At 35.8% G+C, this 13977-nt stretch overlaps 1 protein-coding gene across 1 annotated transcript in view; it reads right to left on the bottom strand.

The window, feature by feature from the left end:
- LOC136037395 (daxx-like protein) overlaps positions 1 to 6703 on the bottom strand; it is a gene marked incomplete in the record, with an annotated part of 129635 nt that extends 122932 nt beyond the window's left edge. The window contains 1 exon segment of the mRNA XM_065720140.1: positions 6444 to 6703. Within this exon segment, the coding sequence (XP_065576212.1) occupies positions 6444 to 6569 (126 nt within the window).
- Positions 6704 to 13977: the final 7274 nt, after the last annotated feature.

The following is a 13977-nucleotide window of genomic DNA, read 5'->3' as shown; positions in this document are numbered from 1 at the left end:
TAAATATGCCTCCACGGGTGATAAATATCTCAAAGTCCCAAGGACAGGATCTCTAAGCTAGAGATGTAAGTTATCCATTTTTTACGTGTAAGGTTTGTATTTGGGGAAAAGGAGAAATGTTTCATACTGCCTCTCCAAAATGCTTTATGGTATTAAGGTGAAACTTTCAGGAAATGTTGAGGTCGACATCAAACAAAGGAAAAAAACACCATGCATGCTTGTTGTCAAAAAGGCGTAACAACAGTAAGTCAGGTATGATTGAGGACATTAAGTTAAAACTTTCAGGGCAAGATAAAGTGGATGTCGAAATGTGATTGGGGGGCAACCCAACTCCACCTTTGCCATTTTCAAATGCCCACGGCCCCCCAACACTGATCAGAATTTTGAAAGAAAATAGTCAAAAGGTCCAATAAATATGCCTCCAGGGATGCCGGAAATATCATTGGATGTTGTTAAGGTGAACCTTCAGGAAAATGGAGGGGGATTTTGAAGTCAAAAAACACTATGTGTATCCATTTTATAAAGACATATCATCTGCAATATCTTTGAAGCGGTTAAGAGCAGGAAGCTAAGACTGTCAGAGAATGTTCAGGGGGCTATTGAACTAAATAAAAGACGGTGCGTGCATCCAATCTGTCTAAAGAACGAATCTGCAACGTCTCTGGAACAACTAAGGGTATCAAATTGAAACATCTCCAGAGTTGAGGGCATGTTGAACAAAGCCAAATTATGCTGTGTACATCCTGGTTGTGAGGAGGTGTATCTGTAGTATATTCTGAATGGCTGTGGGAATTGTATTTAAATTTTAAGAAATGTCAAGGAAGCTTCTAAATAAAATCAAAAAGCGATATATGCACCCAGGTTATCAAAAAGACATATCTCCAATATATATGAGGAATGGCTAAAGGTATTAAGTTGAAATTTCTCCGGAATGTTGCGAGAGATATTGAACTAAATCAAAGGAAACTATGTGCACCCAAGTTGTCAAAAAGGGTGTATCTGCAATATCTCTGAAACGGCTAATAGAATAAATTTGAATGTTTCAGGGAGGGGCGTGGGACAATGAACTAAACCGAAAGACACTTTGTTCAGATTTAGGTTGTTAATAAGCCTATCTGCGAAATCTCAGCAACCACTAAGGGTTCAAGATGAAACTTTAAGAGAATGTCAGGGGGGATGTTGAAATGAACAAAAAAACAGTATATGCATCCAGGTTGTAAAAACAGCCCTAATAGGAACAAAAATATTCGTAATTTTTGTCATGAAAACAAACAGAAATTAACTTTATAAAAAACTTTTTAGGAAACGAAAGTTTTTCAAAGAAAAGCAATGAGTTGTATGAAAATCTAAGCCGAGCAAAAACTACTACCTATGACTAAATGAAACCCGAAATGAAAAGACAAAGAGAAGTGTCATAATATATAGGAAATATATAATTAGGGCAATATATTTGCACATTTAGGGTGGGGGGTTTGGGGTATAGTATTCTGACAGTGTGGAGTCAGAAAACAATTCTAACTTCATAATATTAGAATAATTGAAGCTAACACATCTCGTATATAGACTCGCTATACTTTAGCGAGGTTTTAATTAAACTTAAAACCAGCAGCAATAAATATCTATAATAATTTAAACTTAAAATGACTATTAAGAAATAAATGAAACCCAAGACGAAGAGAAATTAAATAAACAAACATGCAACAGGTTACTAATAAACAAACAAACATACAACAAATAAACGTACAAAATAAACAAACATACAACAGGTACTACTGCAAATGAATAAACAAATCTTAAAACAATTAAAACTTGAACTGAATATTCAAACAAAACTTAAAATGAATAAAATTCACTACAAATAAGAGTTGGGTTCTGCCACCTTCCTTGACTGTAAAAGCACTAGCTTAACATGTACTAACATCTACTACTACTACTACTACTACTACTACTATACTACTACTACTACTACTACTACTACTACTACTACTACTACTAACAACAACTCACCTCAGCACCAATCCGCCTGATAGCAACGCAGCTACGCACGCTGCTCATCCATCTCAATCTAATCAAAGCTTTCCTTTTTACACCCTCCCAGCAAGCTCCCAGTTACTCTAAATCCTTCTATATGACGTCTTTCCACCCCAGATGAGGACAACCTGCCTTGTGTTTAGTCTTAGACGGTTGGCCAAAAAAGACAATCTTCAGCAATCTGTCAACCCTCATCTGCACAACGCGCCCTAGCCATATCAGCCTTTCTTTCATTCTAGCCCCAAAAAACGGGATTGAACCAAATTTTAGCACAGCCTACTGTTGGAAATACGGTCAGTCAGCTTGGTACTCAGAACAATATGTACGCAATTTCTCTGGAAGACATCTAGCAAATATCCATCTTCTTTTCGGAGTACCCATTCTTCGGAGCCATTTTTGATCACTGTCATCACTGTGGCTTCTAATATTCTAATATTGATTTGCAGCCTTATCTTCCTATTCTTCCGAACTTGTTTTAACTGTGAAAAAAACACCCTTAGCCTTGGCTATTCTACTTTTAATTTCTTCTCTGCTCCCACCGTCTTCACCTCCTTAGTTCATATTTTAATGCTTTCTCCACTTTCTTTACATTCCTTATGTTTTTATATGTTCTGTCACTCAGATAATTCTTGTACAAGGCCCTTCGCCTCTCTATTAAAACAAAGCTTTTTCACTAATATTCCTAGCTGCCTTCCTATCTTTCTTCTCTAAGCCACCATCAGCAACTTCACAAATTGTTTCTCTAAAATTATTCTAACCATCATCTACATTTTGAAATTTTAGACTCTCAAGTTTATTGTTCAACAGGAACTTCTACTATCTATTGAACCTAAAGCTTTTTCACTATCATTCCTAGTTGCAGTCTTAGCACTCTTCCCTAAGACACTATTGGCAACTTCACAAATTGTTTTTCTAAAATTATTACATCCATCTTCCACATTGCCAAATTTTAAACTCTCAAGTTTAGTATTCAACTGTTCCTGGAGAGTCTTTCTCAAATTCTCATCCTAGAGTCTACCAGCATCACAAATTCCTGGGAGGTAGTTACCCTTCCAAAATTTCAGCTTTAAATTAACCCTAGACACTACTAGATGGTTATCTTTACATTTAACGTCAATAACAACGCTCCTATAAATCCTAGTATCTTGTATTGATCCTGCCAGTCTTCGGTTTACTATAACTTAATCAATAATGTTTTTCTGTCTCATCATGACGCAAATACCATGTTAACTTATGGGCTATTTTATGACCAAACACCGTATTGCTTATAACTAGATTGTTATACCTACAAAATTGCTAAGGTTTGTTGTCATTACTGTTTTCTTTTCCTACACCACATTTAACTAGGCTAGGATGCCATCAATCCCTATTTCTACCAACTTGGGCGTTAAATCTCCTATTAAAAACTCTATATTCTACCTAGGACCCTGTCTATTTTCTCCTGTAACTGTAAGTGAAATTCATCTTAGTCACTAGTATCTCCGTCAGTAGGTTCAACAGGGGCATGTACTACTATAATTGATGCCCTGAAATTTGGTAGTCATAAAATAAGTAATTGGTACTCTATTATTAATACCTTCCCAGCCTGAACCAGACTTAGCAGCTTCTTTGTTCATCATGAGCCCTACTCTCTGTCTATGTAGCCCCATCCTTCCTGCCTGTGTAAACAAATTCTATATCACCTAATTTCATGCTTCCTACCCTTGGGATATGAGTTTCTGAAACTCCTAATAAGTCCGATTCGAATCGTCTGAATTCGTAAGTCAAAATGTCAATACGATAGTCCATTTTTAGCGTCGTAACATTCCAAGTTCCAATTCTGATGTTCTTGAAATCATTGAAATTATTTTGGCCTCGGGGAGAGCAATAATCACGAATATCAGTGCAGAACGGGGATCACATATCTTCTCAAGTCTACGCCGAAGCACTTAAGCCGGCCTAGAACCAGAAAGCAAGAAGTCCCTTGGACCTCCAATATGAATGTGGGTTATGTGCAATCCTGGGCCCATCTTGGTCACAACATGGTTTTCAACACTTGGCTATGCTCTTCTATCAACAAGAGGTGAAATCCTGCACAGACAGTCTCAAGACTATTACCCCCGACTCATTATATATTCATGCCTACAAATATTATGTTGCTACGGGGAGGCAGCCCGTAGTAGATAAATCAGTCAGGAAGAGGTTTTTAGCCCTAAAACTCCCGTTAAAACAGACCAAGCCCAAAAGAATTATCTATTAATCTTCTCAAGATTAATATTATCTCTTATCTTAATATTATCTATCTATTCTATTATCTTCTCAAGTCTACGCCGAAGCACTTAAGCCTGGAACCAGAAAGCAAGAAGTCCCTTGGACCTCCAGTATGAATGTGGGTTATGTGCAATCCTGGGCCCATCTTGGTCACAACATGGTTTTCAACACTTGGCTATGCTCTTCTATCAACAAGAGGTGAAATCCTGCACAGACAGTCTCAAGACTATTACCCCCGACTCATTATATATTCATGCCTACAAATATTATGCTACTACGGGGAGGCAGCCCGTAGTAGATAAATCAGTCAGGAAGAGGTTTTTTAGCCCTAAAACTCCCGTTAAAACAGACCAAGCCCAGAAGAATTATCTATTAATCAGAATCCCGTGCGAAAGCTGTGTCGTTTACTAGTCTATAATTTCTTCGAGGGGCAGCACTCCTCAAGTAGGAATAAAGTTAACTGCAAGGTCCCCAGTCTTGCAGGTACCCCGAAATGGTCGAGGGAGCCCTTTGCAGAGGCCGTTGTCCATAGACAAGGATCTTACGCCCTGTCACAATCGTCTTCCCATAAAATCCTCCCGCGATGGTGTTCTGCTTGTTCTTGCTAAAGCTATGAAATTTAAGATTTTATTTCACCGTAATTTTATTTTATTTTAATTGTTAGAAGTACAAAAGAAAATATTTGTAATATAATTCCTTTTTTTTGAAACTTTTATAATTCAGAAATACTAACTTAAACTTCTCCCCTTTTTTATTTTTTCTTCACAAAAGTTCTAGTGGATTATTGGAAGTTCACAGAGAGACAATACAAGGCTCTTTCGAAAGCTGATGATTACATTTTACTGCATGTTCAGGTTTAGAGAGATTGTGCCACATAAAAGTGCCACATGCCTCAAAAAATGACACTTTTTGGTGCCTGCTCTGGGTGGGTGGCAGTACGAGGCTGATCAGACCTTCTGTAGAAAGGTCTCAGTAAAGATACTCTGGGGTATGAGTATGAATTCAATGGGACAACTAGGCACGGTGCCAGGTGAAATGAAAAGTCCGTTTCATTAAATTCCTTAATATAGAAATTTTGAAGTAGTTATTTCATCTAAGCCGTCATAGCTCATCGGTGAATTCATCCGACTTGTGTGAGAGAGTTACTTAATTCAAAGGGGTTCAAACCCCGGTCAAACCCTTTTTCTAAATTCTAGTCAATGTTCAAGTATCTCTCATTCAGTCGATCAAGTATTTGCAGACAAACACCATTGTTTTACACACCCATTGGCTTCTCTCTAGCTCGCTCAAAAATTAACAAAAGTAACAAAAAGTAACAAAAAGTAACAAAAGTAACAAAAGTAGGGTAAATACTTGTCAAGAAAAAAATAAGAAATTTCTCAGACTCATTAATAAATTGTATCAGCTTCAGGGAAGGGCTTTTAGGCCCCTTTCTTCACTTTCGAGGCCCTATTTATTGGAGTATGGAGGAGCTCCAACTTTTTTATTGCTGAGAAATCTGGCGTCGATTTAGAGCAATTGTAACCATAGTTTTCTAGATAAAAGCTGAATTTCCATGTCTGTTGCCGTTGCATTGAAATAGAGTTTGACCGACTATTTGGTCAGCCTGGAAAATGCTTACATTCTACATGAATTTGAAAGTTTTAAGTAGGAAACTCAGAAATAGAGGCATCTAGGAAAATAAAGCTAGAAAAAATTGACAGAAAAAAGATGATTTGTAGTGAAAGTGAACAGCAAAACTGAAAATTAAAACGGAAAAATTTTCAATCCTCAAACGGTGCCGTTGAGCTTAACTGACAGCAAACAAAGCAAAAAGGCAAAAGTAAAAGCAAAATCTTTAGAAATTAGGCTAATTGCGTGCACGATGGTCATTTTTGCCTTGCGCTTTCAGTAAAGCGCTTGTCAATTTTACAACGGCAAGGGTTTAAGAGTGATAATTTTTGTTTGTTTTAAGTTTCAATTTCACTCTTTACTTTCATTAAAATTAGTAATTTTTTTTCTGTTATTCCACCAAATAAGCATTCCTGAGACTATGGTGAGAAATAATGTTATAGTGTAATAGCCAATAAGTTAAAAGTGCTGAAACATGTGGAAAAGAAAAAGTGTATAATGCTTTCCATTCATTTTTTAGTTATTTTTTTACATCTAGATAATACACTTACTTCGCTGAATTTAGCGCAGTCTGACTTCGCAAAGTATTCCGAAATTTTTGTCTGTCTTCTTGTTACATCAGCTACTTTTGTTGCTGTTTTCTTCCGTTTTTGCGCACTAGATAGACGGAAACTCATTAAAAAAGCCAAACCAATCAACCCAATCAAAGCTCACTAAATCAAATAATATGGGTGACTACATTATGCATCAGCTGATTAAATGATCAGCTGATGTGATTAAATGATCAGCTCGTGAACCCTTTTTCTTTCAGATTTTTTATCGACTGAAATTTTTTATGATAGATTATTCTGTAAAAGAAATGAGCCAACATTTATCAACTTTATCAAAGAAAAGATAACCGTTTTCAGCAATATAAGACAAATTTATATCGTAGCAGAACAAGAATCCTCAGAGATAGAAAAGACTTACAGAAACTCAATTGTGTTCCTTCTTAGCATACGTATCATACAGTGCTATTATGACACGAGAATAGGGAAAAGAAATGGATTGAATTATTTACAAGACGCAAGGCTTGACGATATGAATTATCAAACAGTTCGTGGTAACGAACTGTAGTAAGGAGCGACCCGGCTCAATAGTAAACGAAACTCTAAAAAACGGAATTTCGATGCTAAAAGATATATCAAAAGAATCGGATTTTTATGCTGATTTCAAATATATAAGTTTCATCAAATTTAGTCTTTGTCATCAAAAGTTACGAGCCTGAGAAAATTTACCTTATTTTGGAAAATAGGGGGTAACACCCCCTAAAAGTCATAGGACCTTAACGAAAATTACACCATCGCATTCAGCGTATCAGAGAACCCTATAGAAAAAATTTCAAGGTCCAATCTACAAAAATGTGGAATTTCGTATTTTTTGCCAGAAGACAAATCACGGGTGCGTGTTTATTTGTTTTTTTGTTTTTTTGTTTTTTTCCCAGGGGTCATCGTATCGACCAAGTAGTCCTAGAGTGTTGCAAGAGGGCTCATTCTAACGGAAATGAAAAGTTCTAGTGTCCTTTTTAAGTGACCAAAAAAATTGGAGGGCACCTAGGCCCCCTCCCACACTCATTTTTTCCCCAAAGTCAAGGAATCAAAATTTTGAGATAGACATTTTGTTCCGCATAGTCGAAAACCATAATAACTATGTCTTTGGGGATGACTTACCCCCCACAGTCCCTGGGGGAGGGGCTGCAAGTTACAAACTTTGACCAATGTTTACATACAGTAATGGTTACTGGGAAGTGTACCGACGTTATCAGGGGGATTTTTTTGGTTTGGGTGTGGGGTTCAGGGGAGGGGGCTATATGGGAGGATCTTTCCTTGGAGGAATATTTCATGGGGGAAGAGAAATTCAATGAAAAGGGCGCAGGACTTTCTAGCATTACTATAAAAAAAAAACAATGAAAATATAAACATGAAAAAGTTTTTTCAATCGAAAGTAAGGAGAAGCATTAAAACTTAAAAAGGAACAGAGATTATTACGCATATGAGGGGTTCTAAAAATACTTTAGCATAAAGAGCGAGGTATTTAGGAGGAGATAAATACTTCACTCTTTATTCTAAAATTTTTTTTTAATAATTTCAACTATTTATTCTACGGCCTTTCTGATTCAGGGGTCATTCTTAAAGAATTGGGATAAAACAAGATTTAGTGTGAAGAGCGAGGTATTAACGAGGGGACCAGCCCCCTCATATATATAATCAAAAATATAAGAATATAAAAGTTTGTTACGTAAGTTAATTCTTAAGTTACGTATTTTTTTTTACTAATAAAAACATTCGTTAAGAATAAAAGATCTAGGTGCCTTTTTAAGTAACCGAAAAATTGGAGGGCAACAAGACCTCCTTCCCCACCCCTTCTTTCTCAAAATCGTCTGATCAAAACTAAGAGAAAGCCGTTTAGCCAAAAAAAGAATTAATATGCAAATTTCATTTTAATAATTTATGTACGGAGAGCCAAAATCAGACATGCATTAATTAAAAAACTTTCAGAAATTAAATAAAAAAAACAAGTTTTTTTAAATGAAAGTAAGGAGCGACATTAAAACTTAAAACGAACAGAAATTACTCCGTATATGAAAGGGGCTTTTCCTCCTCGACACCCCGCTCCTTGCGCTAAAGTTTGATTCTTTCTCGCAACTCTAATTTTTAAAACAATAAAAAAACTTTAGCGTAAGGAGCGGGGTGTCGAGCAGGAAAAGCCCCTTTCATATACGGAGTAATTTCTGTTCGTTTTAAGTTTTAATGTCGCTCCTTACTTTCATTTAAAAAAACTTGTTTTTTTTATTTAATGACGATATGAAGCGAATCTTCCTACATATTCTTGGGAACCGTGAGCCGCTTTGATGGCTGGTGACAATAATAACGAATACAAAACAGAAGAAGAAAAAGAATAAATCGATCAATAATTTTCGTTTTTATGCATCCAACAAAACCCAACTTGATCTCACTCTTTAATCACTCTTTCCCTATAATATTATTGCAATTGCGGTCTTCTTTTACTCGCCAAACTAAAATATTGATGCAAAACGTAAATTTATCCATCAATTACAGATTATCACTGATTTTGTCAATTTTAAGTATCGAAATCCTGGACTATTTTTAATTAGTGACTCCAATGACCAATGAATCCAAGTGAAGTCCAATCAATTTGCTTTGAATCCAAGTCAATTTGCTCCTCCCTTGTAGTTAAGGAAATGATTAGAATACCAACTGCTAGGGAATTACCTTTCTTAATGTCAATTTGCCTAATATGAATGATTTTTACAGTCCCCCCTAAGCTTTACCCGATTGGGTAGGAATCAATCCTCTTTCACCCCTCTTTCTTAATTAATCGTTCATTCTCAACTACTTATGGATTTTGCCGGTCTCTTCAAAATGTAGGATTGTTTACCCACCTACAGGGAACGTGAGCTGGGTTTAGACCGTCGTGAGACAGGTTAGTTTTACCCTACAGACGTTCAATGCCGTTGCTATAGTAATCCTTCGAAGTACAAGAGGAACCGCAGGTTCGGACATTTGGTTTTGCACTTGGTAGATGGATCAAGCAGTGAGTCGACTGTGGATAATATCCATACGCCTTGTGCGTGGTCTACCTCAGTCGTGTTTTCAGTTTGACTCTTTTTCTCAACTCTTCTTTTTAAAACAGTAAAAAACTTTAGTGTAAAGAGCGGGAAGTTGGTGAGGAAGCATCCCCTTTCATATACGGAGTAATTTCTGTTCGTTTTAAGTTTTAATGTCACTCCTTACTTTCAGTTAAAGAACTTGTTTTTTTTTTATTTAATTTCTGAACGTTTTTGAATCAATGTATGTTTTTACTTTGGCTCTCCGAAGAGGAATAATTTAAACGAAATTTGCATATTTCTTTTTTTTTGCTAAATGGCTTTATTATAGTTTTGATCGAATATTTTGAGAAAAAAGGAGCGGGGGAGGAAGCCTAGTTGCCTCCAAATTTTTTGGTTACTAAAAAGGCAACAAGAACTTTTAATTTTTTAAGAATGTTTTTATTAACAAAAGATATACGTAACATATAAATTAGCCTACGTAACGAACTTTTGTATTCTCATGTTTTTATTGCATATATGAGGGGTTCACCCCTTCGTCAGTACCTCGCTCTTTACACTAAAGCTTAAGTTTTGTCCCAATTCATTAAGAATGACCCCTCAATCAGAAAAGCCATAGAATAAATTGTTGAAATTACTAAAAATACTTTAGCGTAAAGAGCAAGGTATTAAGAGGAGGTGAGCCCCTCATATAAGTAATAATTTCTGTTCGTTTTAAGTTTTAATGCTACTCCTTACTTCCAGTTGAAAAAACTTTTTCATATTTATTTTTTTATTGTTTTTTTTTTAAATAATGCTAGAAAATCCTGCGCTCCTTTCATGGAAATGTTCTTCCCCCATGACAAATTTCTCGATAAAAAGTTCCCCCAGCATATCCCCCTCTTCTCAACCCCTCCCCCAAACCAAAAAATACCCCCCTGAAAACGTCTGTACATTTCCCAATAACCATTACTATATGTAAGCACTGTTCAAAGTTTGTAACGTGTAGCCCCTCTCACGGGGACTGTGGGGGAGTAATTCGTCCCCAAAGACATAGTTATAAGGTTTTTCGACTACACTAAATAAAATGGCTATCTCAGAATTTTGATCCGTTGACTTTGGGAGAATAATTAGCGTAGGACAGGCCTAGATGCCCTCCAGTTTTTTTTTGTCACTTAAAAAAGGGCACTAGAACTTTTCATTTCCATTAGAATGAGCCCTCTCACAACATTTTAGGACCACTGGGTCGATACGATCACCCCTAGGAAAAAAAAACAAACAAAAAAACAAACAAATAAACACGCATCCGTGATCTGCCTTCTGGCAAAAAATAAAAAATTCTACATTTTTGTAGATATCGATACTTGCTAAGGATGCAGCTTCGAACGAAATTATCGGACTCATAGCGTGCAAAATCTTAAGGAAGGGTTGCAAGAAGGAATAAAAAACAAAAGGTAATTTACGATAGTTTCACTTACATTGTCTTTAGTACATTTTCGTAGTTTATTGGCGCTTAACTTAGTTTAGTGTAGTAGCATATATAGTTTATTGTTTAACTTAGAACACGACTTTATTACCGTATAGCCTAAGTTATATGATATTTAGCATACGTAATTATGTTATTACGTTATTTGGTTTACATCCAATGTGCAATTTTTCATCAATATATCCTCTAGAAGTAAGATCATGAGGAGGTGGTTAACTGGTAAAGTCAGCTATCAATACTTGCCTAAGATTCAACTAAGGGCGAGATTATTGAACATGCAAAATCTTGAAGAAGGGATGAAAGAAATAATCAAAGATAGAACATATTTTAAGATCGATTCTCTTGCATTTTATTTAGTAAGTTTTTCGTAGTTTATTACTGTTTAGTGTATTGTAACGTAGTCGTCAATAACATTTAACGCGTAACATGATGTAATTCACTTGCAATATTCATTAACAAAGAACTTGAGTTACATTGGCTTAAAATTGTTGAAATGCTAATAAATCGGAAACTCAATGTTTCAATAGAATTCCTTCATCGATGTTGAACTTTAATTTGGTGAAAATAAAAAGCTAGATTTCAACTTCTGCTACTTTCAATCAGAAATAATCTAAAGTTGGCTAGAAACTTGTCAGATGCTTTAAATAATTAAGGACAATGAAGTAAACCTGTCCTACCTTCACTCCAAGGTTTTTTCCGGAATTTTTTCGGGGGGAGGGAAGGGCTAAAAAAGGAAATTTGAAAAATAGCAACGAAAAAATTTTAATATGCTTATTTACTACGTATTTAAGTGTTGGACAAAATTTTTTTGGGAGCGGGGAGTCAAGCCCTCTAGTCGCTTCCCCTGGAGACGGTCTTGCTTTATTCCCTTTCAAATAAATGAGAGTTTACGTTTTATTACTTTCATTGTATTTTACAGTTCTTAGCAAAACCAGAAAAAAATTGTTTTTGGCCCTTAGAAACCGAAAGAAATTAAAACTTCCACTGCTAAAAATTATTGGCATTTAATTTTAATTGTAATTGACATTTAATTGTATTTAATTATTTAATTGCCTGCTCAGCCATGTGGAGGACGATGAATTCGACACTTTTCCCCTGAAGTGCCGTGAGCAATCTCAAATTAGGGTCAAGCTGCAGGAGGAAATTTCGATTAGCTACTTCCTGGTATTCTTAAATCATTTAATTGTATTTAATGTATATAATAACATTTTAATTGTAATTAATTGTTAATTGTAAATTAACAGTTCAATAACCTGTTATGATTTTTGCATTTATTATTTATTTTAATTCGTTGTGAAACAAATATATAATTTCCATGCCCATACTGAAACTGCAAGTGAACCTGAAAAATCTAAGAGAACTGAAACTTAATATAACCAAGGATGGGAGCTATCTCAAGATTATCCCTGTTTCCGCGTCACAAATTTTCGCCTTTTATTTTTTTATCTTTAGATTGAGCTTATCATTTTTAAGATATATTTTTCTTACTCTTAGCTAGGTCTGACCAAATCATAGTAGGCCTGATGGAAAAAATATTCAAAAACATCAATTTATAGATAGTGTTTATTCACAGTGATGGTAAAGGCTCAGTACCATGATGCCAAATTCAATTATTATATTGTGGAATAATGAAGGTGATGAAGATTATAATGAAAAATTAAAATTTGGAGAAACAAGCAAAAAACTGTTGATGTCTTTAATTTTATGTTTCGTAGCCCTGTCTAACTGAGCCCCGTGCAACTGAACCGGGGATTCAACCCCTGTTCAACTTAATTCTCTTTTAACTCAACCTCGTTTATATCAACCCCCGTTTAACCAAAGCCCATGCAATTTAATCCTCATTCAACTCAATAGCCATGTAACTCAACCCCCTTTCAAGTCAACCCTCTGGTTGAAAGAGTCCTGTCTCGATATCCAGGTTTATCATATTTAGGCGTCTGCTCGGAGTTGTTCTATTCGAAAAGTGGTGGTAAAGGAAAGTCTGTAGAGTGAGCGTATTCAAGGTCAGTATTAGTTACTTTTTACGCTGAGATGGCGACACCAGCATCGTCATTCAATCCTGTTTTCTCTATCAAATCCACAACATCAAATAGTTGGTGGTAACGAACTGTAGTAAGGACCGACCCAGCTCAATAGTAACCGAAATTCTAAAAAACGGAATTTTAATATCAATATTTACATCAAAAGAATCAAATTTTAATGCTGATTTTGAATATATAAGTTTCATCAAGTTTAGTCTTCCCTATTAAAAGTTAGGAGCCTGAGAAAATTTGCCTCATTTTAGAAAATAGGAGGAAACACCCCCTAAAAGTCACAGAATCTTAACGAAAATCACACCATCAGATTCAGCGTATCAGTGAACACTATTATAGAAGTTTCAAGCTCCTATCTACAAAACTGTGGAATTTCACATTTTCTGCGAGAAGACAGATGTCGGATGCTTGATTATTTGTTTTTTTTCCAAGGGTGATCGTACCGACTTAGTGGTCCTAGAATGTCGTGAGAGGACTCATTCTAACGGAAATGAAAAGTTGTTGTGCCCTTTTTAAGTAACCAAAAATATTGGAGGGCGCTTATACCCTCTTCCACACTCATTTTCCCCCAAAATTACCGGATCGAAATTCTGAGATCACCATTTCGTTCACCAAAAACCAAATAACTATGTCTTTGTGGACGACTTACTCCCCCACAGTTCCCGTGGGAGGGGATGCAAGTTACAAACTTTGACCGTTGTAACACATACTAATGGCTATTGGGAAGTGTACAGACGTTTTCACGGGGATTTTTTTTTTGTTTGGGGAGAAGTTGAGGGAGAGGGGTTACGTGGGAGGATCTTTCCAAGGAGAAATTTGTCACGGGGGAAGATAATTTCAATCAAGGGGGCGCAGGACTTTCTAGTATTATTTAAAAAAAAACAATGAAAAAATAAATATGAAAAGTTTTGTTCAAATGAAAGTAAGGAGCAACATTAAAACATAAAACGAACCGAAATTATTACTTATATGAGGGGTTC

Source organism: Artemia franciscana, chromosome 16 (assembly GCF_032884065.1).
Source record: "Artemia franciscana chromosome 16, ASM3288406v1, whole genome shotgun sequence".
NCBI classification, from domain to species: Eukaryota; Metazoa; Arthropoda; class Branchiopoda; order Anostraca; family Artemiidae; genus Artemia; species Artemia franciscana.
Note: the sequence above shows the minus strand (reverse complement) of the source record. Positions and strands in the feature narration are given on the sequence as shown.